At 37.4% G+C, this 21,328-nt stretch overlaps 1 protein-coding gene and 1 long non-coding RNA gene across 2 annotated transcripts; one reads left to right on the top strand and one right to left on the bottom strand.

The window, feature by feature from the left end:
• Positions 1 to 7,349: 7,349 nt before the first annotated feature.
• On the bottom strand, positions 7,350 to 8,960 carry LOC130462787 (uncharacterized). Its single transcript, XR_008923572.1, has 3 exons — positions 8,355 to 8,960; positions 7,990 to 8,242; positions 7,350 to 7,785 (listed from the first exon to the last, which is right to left on the bottom strand). It is a non-coding gene; the product is annotated as an uncharacterized lncRNA (long non-coding RNA).
• On the top strand, positions 8,840 to 14,966 carry LOC110805247 (uncharacterized). Its single transcript, XM_022010852.2, has 2 exons — positions 8,840 to 9,327; positions 13,848 to 14,966. The coding sequence occupies exons 1-2, from the start codon at positions 8,890 to 8,892 to the stop codon at positions 14,727 to 14,729; spliced, it is 1,320 nt and encodes a 439-aa protein (XP_021866544.1). The 5' UTR covers positions 8,840 to 8,889; the 3' UTR covers positions 14,730 to 14,966.
• The last annotated feature ends 6,362 nt before the right edge of the window (positions 14,967 to 21,328 follow it).

Raw genomic sequence — 21,328 nt, 5'->3', positions numbered from 1 at the left:
GTATGTTTTAGTATAAAGTTATAGATATTGGCTAATATATTAATCACTAATTGTGTTAGATATTGTTACTATATTTTGAATGAAACTAAATCTATTTTTTAAAAACTGAACATTGACCTAAAATCACAATATTTCAAGCACAATTTACATTCAATTGTGACTATGATTAGTAACTAAGTTATATTCTACGTTCGTTAAATTAATTCTTAATCACTTAATTAGACAACCTAATTATACAACTAATTTTGCAAACCGATTTTAATTTCATGGGGGACCGCGCCCGCTAGCGTGCGGTCCAACAACTGGTTAAATAAAAATGTTCAAAATTTGATAGCTTAAACCCTAATCTGATTGACTGGGTAATGGTTTGATTTCCATGTTTTAAGCTTACATTGACCCTTTAATTGGCACTGTCAATTACAGAGCATTATTTTTCGCTTTCTGTCTGAATGCTTAATCACATGTATGTCTCGGTAGTCTTGGTTCTTCATTGCATAATTTGGTCTTTGCTTCTTGATGAAGAACCTGTATTAGTCATCTATTTTGTTGCTATTGGGTTCATAATTTTTAATGGCACCTAACAGGGAATGAAGAGATCTTGAAAATATTTGTTTTAGCTCACTGGATTTTTATTTTCCAGTGGTTTTACATAATAACTGTTATTTAAATGTCGTTTTTCTGAGAAAATTTACTTCTGTCTTGCCGTTTTTATTATTTATTTACCGGCTGTCTGTTTGATGCCTCACCAGTTTTCAGGTTTATATTTAGTTTTCTTTTGTAGTTTTGTTCTTCAACTACTTGTCTATTCTTCTATGTATCCTGATTTAGCTTTTACCCTTGTTTTAATTAGAGAAGTTCACGATACTTTTACGTCGAATATCCAGCTCATGATTTAAACTTTTTCATTTTTATAAACAGGGATGAGAAATTGGTCTTTCAGGCTGTAAGAGTTGAACGAACAGCTTGGAGGATTTTGGCAAAGCATGCAACTCTGCTTTCAGCAGCTAAAGCTCCTGCGCCTCCTAAGCAGCCCACTCCATCATTGGACAATAATAGTCACATGGATGGTGTCACTTGGGTATCAAACCATAATAATAAAGTGGCTAGTGGCTCTTGGGCGTCAAACAAAGAAAATCATCCTGTTGTGTCAGAATCTCATAAACATCAACTTTGTCTCCCAGTTACGGGTGCTGAAGTGAAAGAGGCTCTGTTCAGTATGGATGATATGAAAGCTCCGGGCTTGGATGGGTTTAATGTTCTCTTCTTCAAGCAGCTCTTGTGTCATCATTGCAATTCAGGATTTCTTCTTATATGGAGAGCTTCCAAAACAGGTAAATTGTGCCTTGGTTAACTCTCATTCCTAAAATCCCTAATGCTTCCAAAGTGAAAGACTATAGGCCTATTGTTGTTCTGTACAAGATTCTTTCTAAGAGAATTTATAATAGAATGCAGCATGTCTAGTATTATCAATGATACTGAATCTGCCTTTGTCAAAGGTAGGGTCATTTTTTTTATCATGCGGTCAATCTATATCACAGCTAAATCATATCAATCTTATTGACTTTGAAGAGACGGACGAAGAAAAGGAGGCAGATCAGCTATCTCGTAGGTGTGTGTGTCTATGAAAGCCTAGTAAAATTCAACTTTTTACTTTTTCACGTTTGGTAATTAATTTTGAATAAATGTGGATAATTTTTTTTAGGGTACAATCGGTTATATCCAATACATAAGACGTGTTTCTTCACCTACATGCTTGTACCTTATGAGTATATGGACAACAAAATGAGCTTGGCTAAGATACAACCGATTATACGGTGAAGATTCTCGACAGTATGCATGCTACAACAACATTGAATGAGTTTTAGTAGTGGTAAATATCTGAAAGCCATGTCTAACTAATTGAGCGGGTAATGTTTGGACATATCTGAAAGCTGGTGAGGCATCCAGTAGTAGTAGTAGTAGTAAACTTCAAAGAAAGATGTAGAAAATAACATAATCTGAAAAAATAAATTAATAATGAGAGACATTACCTAAAACTTCAACTTAAAGACGAGATTTAATCCTAATTCTTTTGCAGGCGTTATCCCTTCGACCATAGCATTTGAGGTGAAAATATATTCTTTGTAAGGACAAGTAGGTTTTGTGTAACCGGTTTGTTTGCATATGGAACAACACTTAGTCTGCTTCATTCCCGGTTCTTTTCCTCCCCTATCTCTCTTCTTTTTAGGACGGTCTTTTCTCTTTGAATGAGCTAGGGGGACACAACACAATATCTCCACCTTCAAGTGCATTCTCTATGGGAGAACATTTTTCTCCACTTCTTGACTATTACTTTTAGATTTCAATGCATCACAATGCCACCGTGGAGGTAAATATAAGGGTGGAATTTTGAAGCAATCACCGTGAAAAATACTCGTAATATATGATGACAAATTATGCACAAAATTCAAAATTTTTGCAACTGTTGATGTAGTCTTTCCATCCCATAAGACTTTATGATACCTAGCAGTGCCTCCTTCAAAATATCTTACCATTAATACATTTTTTTTCCATTTGAATAATTGTATACAAATTATCTCTTGTAAATTCTTCTTGAAATATCATGAACGCAAACGGTGTAAGGACTTCAAAAACTAGCTTGTTTTTCTAGAGGCGGCTTTGTTTCCAAGGACACGGGTCTAAGTGTAGCAACCACTTTGTTACGTGACCATACCTCATTTATCCAAGCCTCATTTATTTCTTCGTACGAACCTAGGAGTCGAAGCTTGACCCCCAACATGCCTTCAAAGTCCAAACCCCCCTAGGAGCTTTACAATCTCGTAGTATGTGTAACGTTGTTTCTTCGTCCGCTCCGCATTTAGAGCACCTAGGATCATTAGATATATGTCTCTTGACCTCCCCTTATTTGCATTACCCATTACCCTATCATGCATGTAAATTCACAAAAACACACGCTTTACTTTTATTTTCCACATAATCTCTCAATTTTTATCTATTTGTTGATCATCTTCATGCATGCCTAATGATTTTCATTGCCGACTTAATTGTAAAATGAGCCACCCCAATAACAAAGGTCCCATATATTTGAGTCTTCTCTTAACTCATGTGCCTCTATTTCTTTAACTACTTATGCTCTGCAAATTCACCCCATTTTCAGCCCATATTATTTTCCCACATCTCTTCAACAATTGCTCCTTCTATACTAGAAGGTATGTCTCGAGTGGCAAGCTCACGTAGAGGTTTCTCCGTAGCCCATTGATGCTCCCAGAAGAGTACAAGAGCGTAGTCTGCCCTGCCACCCTTACCCCTTCATTTATAATGTTGCCATTTTCAGTAATGCCTCTTCACACGTTCAACATACTACTTTTAGGTTCCACATATTGACGTCGTGCCCGACCAAAGGCCATTCAGGTTAGTGAGTACCCTCCACCCAAGTTTGGTTAGAAAATGCAACATTGGATTGTCTGATTCCCGAGCCCCTGCCTCTTTCGATTTTTGTAGGCACTCCCATCAGAGGAGATGGTATTTCCTCTGTTCTTATTTACATGACACAATTGGGTTTATAACACTATTCACACAAGCTCGTTTGACTTCATTTTGTGATATATATACTTCAGAAGAAGAAAAAAAAAGTCGCGTGGGGCCTTATTAGATTCGTCTCAATAAATATTTTTTAAATATCAATTTTTTATAAATTTTTTCTTATCCGTAATTGGAGATATTAGCGTTTGGAATCATACGTTGATAAACGTGCCTAAATAAGAAAGTATGTGACATGCCATGCTATTTTTTTATTGAAAATATGAGAGAATAATGGGACTGCATATGTCATCACAAATTCTTATTTACAAGTGGTGTACAATAAATATTGACACCGGAGTAAAAGTTGACTCAAAATGCTTAAAAGTTACATTTATATATGTAAAAGTTATCTATTTTTTACTGATAACTTTTTTTCATTTTAATAAAAGTTATTTCTTCAAAATCACTAATAATGTATAAAATTAATCATTTAACCCTTTAAAATGTTCATCTATTAACAATTTTTCATAATATAAAAGTTATAAAGAACTAGATTAAAGTTATAAAAAACTGCATAAAAGTTATCTTGGTATACAATAAATTTATTATCCATCTTATGCGCTCACGACCTTTTGATATACTCCCGCAATTCCTATTTAAGTGTCCACTTTGGAGGAATTCACGGTAATTAAGAAAAATAAAAAGTGTATAGGAAAAACAATGATTGAGATTGTTTTTATGGGGGAAAAGATAAAGTAGATAATTAGTTATCGATAAAGTAGATAATTAGTTATCGATAAAGTACAAATAAAAGTGAATGTGTAGATGGAAAAATAAAAAAATATAGAATGCGTAAGAAAAAGCAATCATGATTTATGAAAAAGTGGGAAAGTGTATGGAAACAGTAACTTTTCGGTAGGACCGCCTTACAGGCGCGTGTAGGAAAGACCATGTGAGAAAGCCACGCGCGCGTGGTCTCACGCGCGGTATAAGTAACTTTTTTTCTTCTCTCCTCTCATTTTCTGCAAACCCATCTCTAAACTCTCTCGCTCAGTCTCTCTCCTCGAAACTCTCCGTCTCTCTCTCTCCTCCAAAACCCGGACACGTCGTCGACTCGTCGTCACGGTCACCTTCTTTCGGCCGCCGTCTCATCCTCACCGTCCCATCCTTGCCGACGCCATCTCCTCCTCACCGTCTCATCCTTGTAGTCGTCGTCGTCCCCTCTTCGTCGTCGTTGCACTCGTTGCCGTCCCTTCCAAAACCCTAGAAAATTTCATTCTCCTTCCTCAATCTCCGGCTACCTCGGTCACTCCATTTACGAGTCAAATGAAGGTTTGTAGATCGAAGAATTTGTTTTCGAATTTGTAGATCGAATAATTTGTTTTCGAATTTGTAGATCGAAGAATTTTGTTTTTGATTTAGTGATGCGACGCGAAGGAAGAACAGCTGCACAAGCCTGGCTGGGGACCTGGGCTGCGGTTTTGGTCGCAAGTGTGTGGCCTTGCGGTGGTGGGCTTGTGGCGCTGACAGTCGTGGCCGAACGTCGGCAGCGGAGCGCAGTGGCTAGGTTTAGTTAAGGACTGTGTAAATTTATTTGATATTCCGTGTTTTTAATTGTTTGTAGTCAAGATTAATTTTGTTTTCGGTTTAATTTGTTTTAGTTATGAATGAATTTGAATTAGTTAATAATATTTTGGGTATAGTTACCATTAAATTTGTCTTATTTAAGAATTATTTTCAGTTTATAATGAATTAGTTACAATTCAAAAAATAGTTAAGGATTTATGTGAATTAGTTATGGGTTTATATGAATTATAAGTAGAATAGTTAAGAGTTTATATAAATTAGTTATGAATTTCAAGTGCTTAACTAATTATTTGTAGTGCTTAACTAATTGAATTTCAAGCTTAACTGATTGGTTTCATGGTTTTAACTAATTCGTTCCATTGTTTAACTAATTGGATTTTGGCCTTAACTAATTAAATTTCAAGCTTCACTAATACTTTCATTATATCTGTAAACTTATTGGTTTCATTTCTTAACTAATGGTTTCATTGCTTAACTAATTAGTTACATTGCTTAACTAATTGGTTCCATTGCTAAACTAATTCGTTACATTGCTTAACTAATTGGTTATAAGCAACAAATTATCAATGTCTTGTGATGTCAGTTTTCTGAATATGTGAGATTTGATTTAATAGATGAAGTTATACATTTATATTAACTGAATCCTAACTAATATTCAAAAAATCTTAAATAAAACTTCGAAAATATTAACTAACTAAAACTCAAAACAATTTAACTATAACGCAAAATAAAGAAACTAAAACCGCTGAAATATTAACTAAAGCTCAAAAAAAATTAACTAATACTTAATTTTTTAAACTAAAAATATGTAACTAGAACTTAAATATTATTTTTTTGGAAATCCTAACTAAAACGTCAAAAACCATAACTAAAACTCGAAAAATCCTAACTAAAAACTCAGAAAATCGTAATTGGTTTCATTTCTTTAACTAAATCGTTCCATTGCTTAATCAATTGGTTCTATTGCTTTAACTAAATCGTTTCATTGCTTAACTAATATGTTTCATTACTTAACTAATTGAATTTCAAACTTAACTAATTGGTTCAATTGCTTAACTAATTGAATTTCAGGATTAACTAATTGGTTTAATTGCTTTAACTAAATCGTTTCATTGCTTAACTAATCGGTTTTATTGCTTAACTAATTGAATTTCAAACTTAACTAATTGGTTCAATTGCTTAACTAATTGAATTTCATGCTTAACTAATTAGTTTGATTACTTTAACTAAATCGTTCAATTGCTTAAATAAAATATTCCTTTACTGAACTAATTGAAATTCAAACTTAACTAATTGGTTCAATTTCTTAACTAATTGAATTTCAAGGCTTAACTAATTGGTTTCATTGCTTTAACTAAATCGTTCAATTGCTTAACTAATTAGTTCCATTACTTAACTAATTGGATTTCAAACTTAACTAATTGAATTCCAGGCTTAACTAATTAGTTTCATTGTTTTAACTAAATCGTTCCAGTATTTAACTAATTCGTTCTGTTGCTTAACTAATTAGTTTCGGTGCTTAACTAATTAGTTCCAGTATTTAACTAATTCGTTCCGTTGCTTAACTAATTAGTTCCGGTGCTTAACTAATTAGTTTCATTGCTTAACTAATTTCATTCATGACTAAGCATGCCACAAACTAAAGCAGAGAGACATCATTCAAGAAGTCTAACCTCAAACACCACAGAGCGTAACTAAACAAGGCGGTGTTTCATTGCTTAACTAATTACTTTCATTGCTTAACTAATTAGTTCCACTTTTAACTAATTCGTTCTGTTGCTTAACTAATTAGTTCCGGAGCTTAACTAATTAGTTTCATAGCTTAAGTAAGTAGCTTCAATCCTTAACTAAACCTAGAAAAGCTTAAATAAGGCACGTAACTAAAACTCGGAAAATATTTACACTACTTAAACAATTGATTCTATTATTTAACTAATTAGATACATTGTTTAAATAATTGATTAACTAGTTAGTCCCATTACTTGACTAATTTAAGTTCAAGCTTAACTAATTAGTTGAAATTGCTTAACTAACTACTCCGTATTTTACACTAAAACAAATTTTTTCTCAACTAAAAGGAGTTCATTCATAACTAAAAGGAGTTCATTCCTAACTAAAATAAAATTATTCTTAACTAAAAAGAAGTCATTTTTAACTAAATCAAAATCGTTAACTAAACCTACAAAAATTATAACTAAAACACAAAAAATCATAACTTTAAAAATCTAAAATTATAATTAAACTTCAGAATTTTATTCATAACTAAAATGAAATTATTCTTAACAAAAACGAAATAAATGTTAACTAAAACCACTTTAGTTACAACTAAAACATTAATTGACATAATTGGAGGAAAAGAATCTAACTAAACCATTTTATTTCTTAACTAAGTATAACAAAAATTTAACTAAAATAATTCTCAGGAGCAAGTGAGCAACTCGATGGAGACCAGCCAAGCACCACCGTCCACCGCGCTTCAACTCCTCTACCTGCCTTCTCATCGCAGCAGCAACAACACCACACAACCATACGCCACCACTGCAAGTCGAACAACATGAGCCAAAAACAAAGGACACGAACGAGATCTGGCCACACATATCAGAAGTTGATGGCGACGCCGGCCGCAGGGACCTGTGTTTTTCCTTCATGCCATGTTTGTTGGCTAAAAATCAAAACCTAAAATCAAAATCCAAAAGCATTTAATCAAAATCATAATGCTTAAATTTCAACCTCAATATTTCAACAATTTATTCACAAATTTGAAGAGCAAAATGACTAAATGGTAGCGAATTGCAACTGAACCTAAAATGTAGATTAAATTTCTATCAATAAGAAGAAAGGAATTCACGAAGAGAGGAGTGAGGAAGAGAAGAAGAGAACCGAAGAGACGACGGAAAGTATAGGCAGGCGTCGGAGACGAATGAGGCGTATTGGTCGTCCTTCTCGGCGGATGACATTACCTCCGGCTGCCCTACCGCTAGGAATCCGCATTCCACCTCTGCTTCGGCCACCGCAAGACTTTTCTCTCCTTGTTATGGTTGTTCGCTGGAACCCTAGCTTGTCGCCGGAGCTCCGTCATCAACGAGTCCTCCTGCAACATTAATCAAAAGCACCGCCGCTACCTCCTCCTTTTCTGTTACAAAATCATCAACAAATTAGTGTTTCGAAAATAAAATTGGAGGAAAATGAAGATTTTCAAAGGAGAGAGAAGAGAGAATGTCAGAGGAGAAGGATTCAGGTTGCACCTCCATCGTGGTCCACCGCCGCACCTCCGTCGTGGTCCACCGCCGCACCTCCGTCTCTCTTGCCTCTGCCTCGACCCGCGCAAGGCCACCACAAGCTCGCCACCACCGCAAGGTTTCGGTCGCCGGAATCTATGTCGCCTCCCATATTGAGTACTCATGGAGAGAGCCACAGACTAGGAGAGAGAATGGCGAGGAGTTTTTAGGAGAAAGAATGGCGAGGAGTTTGTGAGGAGAGAGAAAATGAATTAGGGTTTGGGATGGGGTAAATCAGGTTTTTAAATGATCCGAAAAGAAAAATTCGTGACCCATATCCATAGTTAATGACCCGCGAATATAACCCAGTATAAGGTGGTCTTACAGAAAAGACCGCCTTATACAAAAGTTTGTAGTATGGAAAAATGAGAAAAATAAGTGGACACTTATAAAGTTAACGCTATTTAAAAAAAATGGACACTTATTCATTTTCCTTAAATTATCCCCCAGACCCCAGTTGGTTAAAGTCTGCAACAAACTCAATAAGCTTCAAAAATCAGCAATGGAAGACAGTTTCAGAGTTCGAGTTGACAAAACCTTTGGTTCTCTCTCCTGCTCTTCTACTGCTTATGCTCCTTCTTCTTCTTCCCAAACCCTAACTTCCTCTCTCTGGTGTCTCACCGACGACGAGATTCAGAAGCGTCAATGCCCTCCAGAATCCGATGCTTCCTTCCCCGCCGAAGACGACGGTGTTTTTCCATCCAATGTTGACAAATGCTTCTTCGCGGCGGCGGTTAAGAATAAATCAGTGTCGTCTGAGATCAACCCTAACCCTAGTCCCAGTGGTTTGGTTTGCGGTAAAGAGGATCTAACCGAGCTCGAGAATGATGGAGGAAGCGGGAAAAGCGCGTCGAGTCGGTTTTGTGAGGATGCGGGTGGTGATGAGGATGAATTGGATGTTAGGAACTCTATTGGCAAGGACTCTACCCTTGATTTTGAGGTAGTTTTTTTTATATCTCCTCTCTTCAGTTTCAGTTTGTTCATATTGAAGTCAATATTGTTCATTGTTCTTGAATACATCGTGTAGAAAGTTTTTCAATTTTATTATGTGGTATAGGACTATATTGTATTCGGAGACTGTAATGGCGGCCGTGCTGAGTATAAAACAGAACTTGTGTGATGTTCTTATTAATTGATCATAGATGTGGTAAGGATCATTATCAGTATTATTGCGCATTGGAGTTGAGTCACAAGAAAGTGAAATTTGTACGCATTGGACTTTCGTTATCTGAGTTTCGGAGAGGCGGTGACCCATATTATCTTTTTAGTGTACATTTTGTTGTAGTTCATGAGAACTGCCCTTTTTGCATAAATGTCGACTTTGAAATGTGCATCCTGTGCAAGCACATATTATAAACCTATTTGCCCCCCTCTACAGAATGGGGAAAGAGAAAAACTATTGGCCTTCTGTTGTAATTGAGATAGTTAGCTTTAGGTCTACATAAATTCTAAACGTTGCTCATCTGTCTATGGATTAGCTGTGAACCTGTTAGTAAGAAATATTCATCTCATGGAGTGGAGTGGGAACTTTACTTGTTATTTCAGATGATTTTTTGCTGCTATATGGTTATGTTCTCATCCCTTCAAAAACAAATATGGTTGTGTACTCATGTGGAGGCCTGGACCTCCCTTTGGACTTAATATGTATTTCTTTTTTATTTAGTTTCCAGAGTTGCCTGTAATTCTGTTTATCTTCGCTTCATTTTATTATCCTGTATGTGTTTTGAATTGCTGAATTGGCATACTGTGTCCTTTGTTTATTGCTTTTTACTTGCTTAGTACTTGTTTCTTTTGGTTTTAAGTCATGTATATGGGTTTAGAATAGCTGAAATTGACTATGTGTTAATATCTTTTTTTGGGTAATTAAGCAAATATATTACATAAAAGAGCAACGACTACAAGCATCCAAAAAAGGAACAACGGCTTCAAAGGGCAAACAGGCCTACTAGGTAGGCTCCCTCAAACCTATGCCCTTATAAGCGGAAAACACAAATAATAACAGCAAAGATCTAAGGCTACTCAGCCAATTATCAGAATCAAAGAACACCGTAAAAAAAATTACAATCAAAGAACTGACTCTAATACAGGTTTCCATTTTAATTTTCTTGGATCTTCTCAGGAACAGGTAGAGCTAGATTCCAGTAAGCTTGATTTCTGGCCCTCCATATATGGTAATACGAAAGCAGCAAGAGCTGTGTAACAGATCCTCCTTTTCATCTTAGACCTATATTTCGTTTCCCACTTCTCCCAACAGCCACGAACACAATCTGAATTGGGGCAGTGAACTTCAAGCCATCTGCCAACTAATATGCCAACTGACATGTAGCACTAAGTACTGTAAGACTCCTGACCACACGTAAGGCAAACAGTATCTGAGCAGATACCAGCTTGATGCAGCTTTGCTCTTGTTCTTAATTTCCCAACAGGCAACAGCAGTTAACCAAGTAATAAAGCAATCGCTAGGAGTATTGAATCTATCCCAGGTCCTCTGAGCCCATGGAGTTCTAGTCTGGTTCCCCTGCAGCCATTTGTAGCCCTCGGCAATTGAGTAGTGCTTCCCTCTTATCACTCCTTTGCTGATTAAACCATCTTTCAACCTATCTATAACAGTAGTATGCTTTTCGAGCACCAACTAGCATCAGCAGGTGGTGAATAATCCCATCAGTTTTTATTCTTGATGTAAATACAAATAACCCATTTAACCCAAAGCAAATTTGAAAAAGTTGGCATACATATTTACCAATAGCAGCTATGCTCCAATTTAAGCATTCATTCACACCAAGCCCTCCATTTTTTTAGGTTTAGGTCAACAAACTTTGTATCGACCATGACATATTGGTATTCACCTAAAAGAGTCCTCTACTTTGTTTTAATTTAAGAAAAATGTAGTACTCCACTAAATATCACTCATTTTCTCACTCCCGTGTTTTCGTGATACCGCTAATTTCTACCATTGCCAGAGCTTTTTTGCTGCCCTTGCTCCGTCAATGCATTTTGGAGAGGGGATAGAATTTAGTTATGAGGTGGGAGGGAAATGATGTATTAATTTCTTGGTTTGGTGCATGGTTAGAGGTCTGATTTAGGTTGGGGTGTATTGACTATTTAGGTTTTTAGTGAATGGTGATGCTTCCAGGTGAAACCGTGAAAGGAAGAGCAGAGGTGAGAGAGAGAAAACCTTACTTTTTTGAACGGTATTACTACTTCCGTTTTCTTTATTCCTTTAATAAATGACTTTGCACATCTCTTCAAAATAGAATGTTGAACATAAGAAGCACATTGCTTGCAGAAGATTCATTCATGCACACCCTTCTCCCATGAAGGTGATTTCAATGTTTCATAATTGTAGTCTTATATTCTGTAAGGTACTACTCCGTACTACCTTTGTTTCCTTAAAGTTGCAATAGTTTGACTATTAGGTGTGCCAACACACAACCTTGACTATTTATTATCTTTGATCTATACCTAGTATTTAAAAAGGATAACCATACATGATTAGATGACACGTGTCACCTCCTTCTTTCATCCATGTATTTTGTATTTTTTTAATTTTTCATGTTGTTGTTTGTTATACGAAGCATTTCACAACTTCAACACATCTTCCTCATCCAACATCAATTCACCATTGAGTTCATGTTCAACCTCTACTACTTCATTTCCCTCTTTAACACTTAATATTAATTCACCATATAATTTATATATTTTTTCAACTTAGAAATTTGATCACCTCTATATAAATCATATACCCTAACTAAAATCACAATCTCTCAATAAAATTAACACCTTAAAAAACGGCTTAACAAACACTATATAATTGTCCGTTCTTTGAACGGGATCCAAAGCTAGTTATATATAATTACTCCCTCCATTTCTTAAAGTTCTTCCCACTTAGAATAGAATCTTTATAGATTTCGATGCAAATAGAATCTAATATTCTATCGATAAATATATACGGAGTAAGTCAAACCTATCCATGTGGATCTTGTTTGATTCGTCTCGATTTGTAGCTTCAAAATATCAACTTTTTATAATACATATATTAAGATATTGACACTCTAGATATGTATTGAAAACTGTGCAAAAAAGCAACAGAAAGGAACTTATGGCCTGTTTGGATACCATCATTTCATTTGAAATGACGGAATTGGCCCAATTCACTTGTTTGGTAGTAGTTAGAATTTGGAATTGAATTTGGGTCAAATCCAAGCCAATAAACAAATAAGCCCATTTTGATGAATTTGAAATTCCAACCCAAACCCCATCATTTCAATTCCACATTGGTTGTCTCTATCATCTCTCTCCTCATGACCTAACAACCCAAACCCAAACCCCATCATTTCTCCTCTTTCATTTTTTTAACAGTTTCTCAAACCTGAAACTTCATTTCCTCTCTCTTCCCCAAACCCACTCTATCTCCTCCTACCACCACCGCGTCAAGGCCTCAACCGCCAGTTCTCCACCGCGTTCTCTTCTTTTGCAATCACCTTCTCTCCTACCTAACCACGTCCACCACCCGCCTTCACGAAGACCATCTCCGTAAGACCGTAACCACCGGCCGCCTCCACCCTCACGACCACCACTGCAATCTCCATTGTTGCCTCCATACCCGATGGCTAGCCGCGCCGTTCATTTCCTCAATTATGGTGTCGATCTCGTTCTCGAATATCACCACTATAAATCCTCTGCATTTCCCAATTTTTCAATAAATTATGTGAAAATCGAAGAAGAGGGGATTGAGGAATGACAAGTTCCTTCAAAACTATAAGATATAGTATTTGTAAGTGGAAAGCAATGAAGATCAATCGTAAAATAAGAATTAGCAAGAATTTGTTTTTTTTTTCTTCCTGAAATTGATGTTCTATTACTCTGAAATATCCAAACACAATGAAGTTGAAATGATGCATTTGAAATTCTCGGTTTTACCAAACAGAGAATTTGGAATTGAAAGTCAGCATTTGAATTCTAGTAATTGAAATGAGTCATTTCAAATGAAATGGTAGTATCCAAACACTACCTTATAGAAATGAAGGGAATTGTTAATATTGAAAAAAAAAAAAAAAAAAAAAAGATGTATTAAAATTATATATTTGGACTAATCCAACAAAATTTTGCATAATAACATTTGCTTCTTGAATATTACTAAAGCTTGTGGTTAATATTAGTTTATGAATAGTACAAAAGTTAAACCGTTGCAGTTTAAGGAAACAAAAGAAGTTTCAAAATGTTAGGAATAAATAGTGTAACTATGAGGTGTACTTTTACTTTTAGCATTTTCTCCCTGACGTTCTAGGTGGTCTGCTTCATGAAGCATGTGTGTCAACTGTGAATCAGATTTCCCTTCTCTTCCTGCATGTAGCATTGGAAACTTAATCCTAGTTTAACACTTGGATTCAGGTTAATGTAATACTTCTACAGTGATGGAGTTGTGTCTTTTTGAGATCTTACCTTTTAACTATTTTTCAGGAAGAAGAGGATGAATATGACAAGCTGGCTGTTGGATGTGAAAAAGTTAGTCATCATTTGTACATTTCTGATGTGACTGATTGCACGTCTCATATGAATTCCTATAATGAGCTTCCTGACACATTCAAGGAGGCCTCAAGAGACCCCCGTGCTAATCATTTGGCTGCAAAGCTTAGGCTTAAAGAAGATGCGGAAACAGCAAGAAGTTTCAATTCTTTGCATGTTTCTGAACAAACTGAGGATGTTTCTGTTGCTCAGAATAATGCTCCTGAAGATGCAAACCTTCCCAAGTCAATATTGAAGAGAAAAGGTGATCAGATTGATTTGAACATTGGAAAATGTGTGCGGTTTGAGCCCATCTTAAGCGATGATCACATCCCATCTGAAGATGGTAATAAAATTGTCATGTCAGACTACACTTCTTTTAAAGAACCGTCTTTGCAATATGATTCTTCATTGGTACCAGATTATATACGACATCCTTTGAGGTATACTCATTATACATTTGATTCATCAAGTGATATGAATGAAAAAGCAAATCGTCAGGCATACATGGACTTCCTTAATGTGGTGAAAAAGTCCAAGTCAGAACCTGATGAAGCTCCTGCTGATCTTACAAAACCTGTGATATTCAATCCGAAGAAAAAAGGTGGTGATGCTTGTATGATTTCTAGCCACACCATTGATCAAGAAATGGAGGAATCATTGCACAAGAAAACCTTCCCTCTAATTATTGCTGCTGGGAACACTGAAGATAATGACGCTTCTGTAATGGAGGTTGATGAGTCAGAAACTCCAGTCCTGAAAGTTGGCAGTGGAAAACGAACAGCTCGTAAATATCGCAACAAACTTACTGCGCTGTCTAATGAGCCTGATACTTGAAGTACGGGTAGATATTACTGTATGCTAGGTTATCTAACTAGTTAAGTTTATTGAATTTTTCACATTTCGCAGGAGTAAAAGATTAAAAAGTGTTATTGCTTCGTATATGTCTTGTATTTGTTGCTGCAAAAAAACCAGCCTAGAATCAGTACTTCTAATGTACCATGCTTTTGGTCTTTCTGTATTTCAGGAGCATTGATGATAAGTAGTTATCCTTTACCTGGCCAAATTACCAAATTGGTGTAGAAACCCAGATGTTGCTCTATTTCTTAAATCGAAAGTTGTGAATGCGTGAAAGGGGAAATAGGGGGTCTTTTGGAAATTTTCTTTTTAGCTAGGTCAGGTGTTATCATCTAATAATGGGAATTAAATGAAAAGAAATGGAAAGGATTCTAGCTCGTGTTTTGAGGTATGTATATTGGTATAAAAATTGGAGTTCAAAAGTATTTGTATCAAGAATTTTCTTTTTCTTTGTTGTATTGAACTTAAACTTGTGCACGTCTCCATTAACAATGAAGATTAACAATGAAGTCTTGGTCAAGCGGTAAAGACTGGTGATTTGTGTATGGTAGGTTATAGGTTCGAATTCGTCCTTTTCGTTTTTGTAATTTGTAATACTTTTGTAGCTCATTCGCACCCAAAAAGCCTATGAAAATATATTTGGATTAAAAACATTTGGCCTAGCAAAAGGATGACATTATTTCAAACTTTGATTTTTTTTATGTACCCAAACTACCAATTTCTAGATCAGTTTGAATTTGATTCGGATCATATAGGATTCAATAATTTTAAAACCAAATTTTATATTGTATTGCATTTGAATTAGGGCTTGAACTAAACCAAACACAAAATAAGTACACTAGTGAATCTAACTCGTTATTTCAGAGTTGTAAGGAAATTTATGTGTTTGCCAATTTTTTCTAATGCAAAAGGCTTCATTTTCATGTCAATCCCTCAATTACAAAAGTAAACATTGTCTCTGATGATATAAATGTTAAGTAATTCAAAATGAAACATAATACGAAATAATGAAGGTATAAATGAATTTTCTTTTGTTCTATCTATTTTAATGTTGACGAAGACATTTATACTTGTTTCCACAACATTTACACATTTTCACTATTTCCCCTACGTTGTCAACTTCTTTCTTACATCATCCACCATTTTACCACCTTTTTTTTTTATTTATCACATTTTTCCTATACTCATTCATCATGTGAGTACTGGACGTCAAGACAATCATCAGCAGTGAAGGTCATGTTTGGAGGATGAGGTTCTTCTTCACCTACGGAGCTGTAGTTGACTCGGTGGGAAAGACTTCTCAAATGTCTTATGTTGGAATTATTGGACCTCTGCCCCCCGAAGACCAATAAGATATCGGGCTTATTGCTTCCCGTAGCTTTGTGGATTCTCTTCTTGGGTGGCTCTTGAGTTTTGCCAGCAGGTTTGTTTTCTTTTACTAGCGCTCCATCTCTTCAGTCAGCCAGGTACCCTCGGCGGACGAGGTCCTCGATGTTGTACTTCAGTTGCACTCTTCGGTGTAATCATCGTGGAACTCGCATATCATTTGCTCTTATTCCTGAACCTGGAATACAGTTTACATGACTTCTGTCATTTCTCGTCGTGCTTGTGGAGGCTGTAGATATTTCTTTTTGGGAATGAGTTAGAGGAGTGTAGTTGGTGAATCTAGGCTGAAGTTCGTCTTTCTTCCTTCACCGGGCTCAGCGCCCTTCCACCCTTCTTCTCTTTCCCTTTCTTTGAGCTAACTTCGGGCTTACTCTGACTTACTTTTTATTCTTTTTGTTATGACGAACCTTTTAGCTTTGCCGCTGCTTTGTTGAATTCTTTGGTTCTGATGAATGAGTCTGACATTTTCAGCACTTTTGCGATTTTAGTGGGGTTTTTCATTGAAAGTTTATCACGGAACCTCCCCTCTAGAAGGGCATGCTTCAGCGCGAATATTTCAACATCGGGCTGCAGGTTGGACATGTTTGTTGATTCCAACATGAATCGAGCCATGAAGTCTCGAAGGCTTTCCCCCCTTTTTTGCTGCATCGAGGTAAGCCTGGCAGTGATTCGTTCCCTTCGATTATTGCTAACGAACTGAACACATAACTTCTTTTCCAGATCATCAAAGCTGTGAATCGATCCCTTCGGCAATGACGTACTTGAACCAAGTGCCCGCTACTTCTGTCAACGTGGTTGGTAAGTATTTGCACCATGTTGCTTCGAAGTGAGCGAACAAGTACATGTGATGCTCGAAGGATGTCATGTGATCTTGTGGATCGGTCGTTCCATTGTAAGTCAGATGCGAAGGTAGCCTGACCTTCGATATGTTTTCCATGACCAGCTCGTCAATGAATGGGGAAGACTTCAGCGTCATAATCTTCTTTCTTTCCCTCGCCCTGATTCCTCTACTTCCCGAGGTTTCTGCGAGAGAATCATCGGGAGTACGCCGAGGGCTAGGAGTTGGATCTCGCCTTCTCTTATCACGCCTTGTAGCCCGACTACCTGACACTGGCTAGTCTGTGGGATGGCTCGAGTCACCTATCCTTTCGTGCATTGATGGCCTTAACCTGTTGTGCACACTGCTTCGGATCCGTGTAACCTGACTAACGGTCATCCCGTTGCTTTGAAAGGTTCTGGGAGTGGGCTCTCTGTACCACTCCAGACGTTTTTGGAACACTTCTTGAGAGTTCCAGGTGCTCTCCGTCCAGTCGGTTCTTAGTTGAGTTCCTGACATTGGTGGAGGAGATCGGTGAGACCTGGAATGTTGGATGCTTGGTTTTGGCTCTAGATCCAGTTGTCGCCTAGTCCTTTGGCGATTACGACGGTCATTTCTTGTATTTTTCTCCTTGTCCTGCGCAAAGAAGTTCTGCATTATCGTCATGGTCGCGGTTAGTTGTTGCCTTGTCGGAGCTGGAGCTCAGGAGACAACTGTATGAGTATGCGTTGTCTGTAGACACCTACTTTTGTCCCCATTCCCGAAAGGGAATGTTCGATGATGAGAACATAAATCTCCACTTGGCAACGCATCTCCTGTAAAATAACGAATCTCAATCACCCTTTTTATTTCACCCGAAACCTGCTATTTATAGAAACCTGTTATTTATGGAAACCTGCTAAAAATAGTAACTGCCGTAATGGGTAGTTGTTAAAAGTGGCAAGTCATAAAAGATAGAAACCCGTCAGAATTAGGTGTTGCACTCCAACATAAATACTAAATGAGATAGAAATTGCGAGAGCAATCCTATTCCTAATATGATTCGAAAACAAGAGTTACGTATTAATTAAAATCCTAACGAGCCTAGAGTTCGTAATGGGCTCAGACGCATTCCGTCATAAATTTAATACGCACTAAAAGACTCGAATAAGTCTCAAACACTCCGGATTCTAAGAGTCCGAATCTGACAAAGAAAACGGCCCAGAACCCTATTTTCAACGCCTGGCTTGGCTCTGGGCGCCGAAATCTTCGGCGTCCAGCCCTGGGCGCTGAAATTACCTGGGACGTGTTCTTTCCTAATTCTTCGTAGATTAGAGCTCTAAAATTCTATCTTTCCACGAACTCTTTTCTATAAATATAGCCCCAAATTCGACGTGAAAACACACAATTCATATTCTGAGTATTGACTCCAACCCCTAAGCCTAAGCCTCACGCTGCGAAATTGATCCCGCGTTCTGTCGCAATCGATCCAAATATCGAACAGAACGTATCCTGTCCCGTAACTTGAGATTCGTTAAATAAAAGGAGAAATAGAAAATCCAAAGTGGTTAGTTTTCTGAGAACCGTGACGCACCTCTCAAGGGTGCGTCGTAATGTGCCCCTTCGCGTGATTTAATTGCTTTCCTCGCCCTTTTATGAACTGTTAAACTAATCAAATCTGATTGTTCTATCACGCCTAATAAAGATAATATGTTGGGAAATTGGATTATCATGCTAGGTCCCTTAAAACAATCTAAATCAGATAATCGCGATCGATCTAGTATTATATGTTGCATATTGTTAAAATCAACTCAGATTAGTTTAATAGTTAACGCATGTCCCTTCAATTATTTATGCTGAGCTAGTAAGGATATCCTGCCTCTGGAGTTATCGAAGAGCGAGTACTCCTCTCGGTAGTTACAGTCCCCCGAACCCTCAATCTCTACCTTGCGGGTGTATGTTGAGAGATCCCCACACCAGGGATCACAAGGGAACCTACGGCCGTCGTGGTCAAACATAATTGCACTCCCTTTATGTCACGATAACCGGGTTTTGTCAGTTTTCCTCATTGTCGTTAAAAACTGAATGGCGACTCCTATATTACTAGTCAATTGGGTGTAAACTCACAGGAAATCCAATTACACTTGATTTGACAAAAAGAAACGTCACACCCACGAGGGACGAGGTCACGCATTAGCCTCGCGCTTTTTCGACCCCCTCACAGTGGCGACTCCACTGGGGATAGTGAAGGAAATACTCGTGCTCGTAGGTAATCAAAATAGCCGAAGGGTGAAACGATCCTACCCCGCGTTTATTTCCTCATCAAGTTGGGACGACCTGAAAATCAGCATATTAATGTGAACGGACAGAACCGTATAACGAATCTTGGCTCCCTTGGGATGTTTCATCTCGGGAGTTGGGACTAAGGATACCCATCGCCAACCGGGGGGTGCATACGCTTCGAATGTTGTCCACTCGGCACTTTCCCTAGTAGTACACCCGTCCCAAACCCAATCGCTCGCCCACTAGGTCCCTCTCATTGGTGCATGCCCCCTTGGCTTACATCGTGATTGGCCTCTTGGGCGAAATTCGTCTGTTGAAGGCACTACCTCGACCGGGGCATGTGTTGGATCTGCGATAGAAGCGATACCAAGCCGGCGCAAATACTACCCATAGAAGCTTATCATAAACTACATGACATATTATTATTTTGCCTCATGATGTAATGTTAGTTATGTGTAGCGAATTATGTGATTGTGTGTTACAAATAATGCTAGAAAACCAACGACCTTGAAAATTGCCCAAACATTCATGAACCAATTGGCCAAAGAGTTATACCAAAATACGTGTTCCGCAACCCCTGGCGATCGCCACAAAAATAAGCGACGCCCAGGACGGCCTGTAACGGATCCCACAACGCTGCACAACGCGTAAAGGACGTTATTAGGCAAGCACGCAAAATTAAGTCGCATATACAAAAAATATACACGAACAGAATACGAGTACCAGTCAGGGACGCATTTTCAGCAAATATTCTAACGCCCACCGATGGGCGCTGAAGTTGCTGCCTGGCCTTTTGGTCAGGCACAGCAGCCTCGGTGCCCGCGCATAAAAAAAACGTAGCAGTGAAAGAAAATTCGTGAAAATTGCTGCAAGGGCGTACGAAAAGGCACTCAATTCTAAGAACGACTTATAAAATAAACAACTCTTTGTGTCATCATTAGGCCTCCTATGACGACAATGTTCGGCACCAAAACCGAGCATGCTAATTAAATGACCTTGAATGTCACATGGGCAAAGTATTCAAAAAATAATGTACAAATAGAGTCTTCGAGGAAAAATAATGTTCGAATAAAAAATAAATCCGAGTCTAGACTAGGCTATGCCAAAGTACAATCTAAATCCTAAGTCTTAGTTGTCTTATCCATAGAATCGGTCCTAATGCTTGGTGTCGTTCTGCAAGTTAAAAGGTTAAACCATATTGAGTCTCCCTTCCTAACATTTAAATCAATAAGCACCCATATGTAATTGTCATCCCTTGCTAAGAATCTACGGCCTCAATACTCTCTCTCACCAATAAAAAGAATATATTATAGTATTTGCAAAATGGAAACAGTCACATTCTGAAAATCATTCCCCCATAGTCGCACAACCCCCAAAGTGAACCTAAGGTATCAATACCATTGGCAAAAAAATTAATGGCCTCAAGGATTATGATCACATTGGGTCACGACTATCATAGTCCTCTCGAGCCACTCGCTCCTTGAAATACTCCTAAGTACGGACTAAAAGATTTTCCATGAATGCAACATGACGAACCATGAAAGTACCCAAATCGGCATGCCATAAGGCTACCATTGGGGTAAAGCGATACACGCTAAGAGGGAAGCCGCACTAATGACTCTAGTCTTGCAAAAATAAAAATTCGATCTCCCCAACTAACTATCTTTCCAACATTAAGCAAAATGGCGCATGACAAATGAACACCCAAGGGTTAAAATCTAAAGTGTCAACCAAAGAAAGTTATGGTCCAATTAGCCTAAGTCTGAGAGTCGCTTGGTCAAGTATTATAGGCTTACGCCATGTCATTATTTTGAGTCTAGGCCACCTCCTTGTATTCATACACGGGTTATAATCAGAAAAATTAATGAAAGTTCGAGTCTAAATCACAACTTCCAATTAAATCCCAAAAACTGTAAAAAATTATTTCGATGTAATTCTTTCGTTAAATTTCAATAAAGTAAAAACAACATTTATTTTTTTTGGCAAGCAAGTAACAGATTTTATTAATTACCAACCACCAATTTACAACTCAAAGTGATAACCCAACAGCTACACTAAGAAAACAGAAGCTAAGAACACTTAGCTAAAAAGCCTAAACAACGTAACACCCAAA

This window comes from Spinacia oleracea, chromosome 6, assembly GCF_020520425.1.
Source record: "Spinacia oleracea cultivar Varoflay chromosome 6, BTI_SOV_V1, whole genome shotgun sequence".
Lineage (NCBI taxonomy): Eukaryota > Viridiplantae > Streptophyta > Magnoliopsida > Caryophyllales > Amaranthaceae > Spinacia > Spinacia oleracea.
The sequence above is the reverse complement of the archived record's forward strand: the minus strand, read 5'-3'. Positions and strand labels throughout refer to the sequence as shown.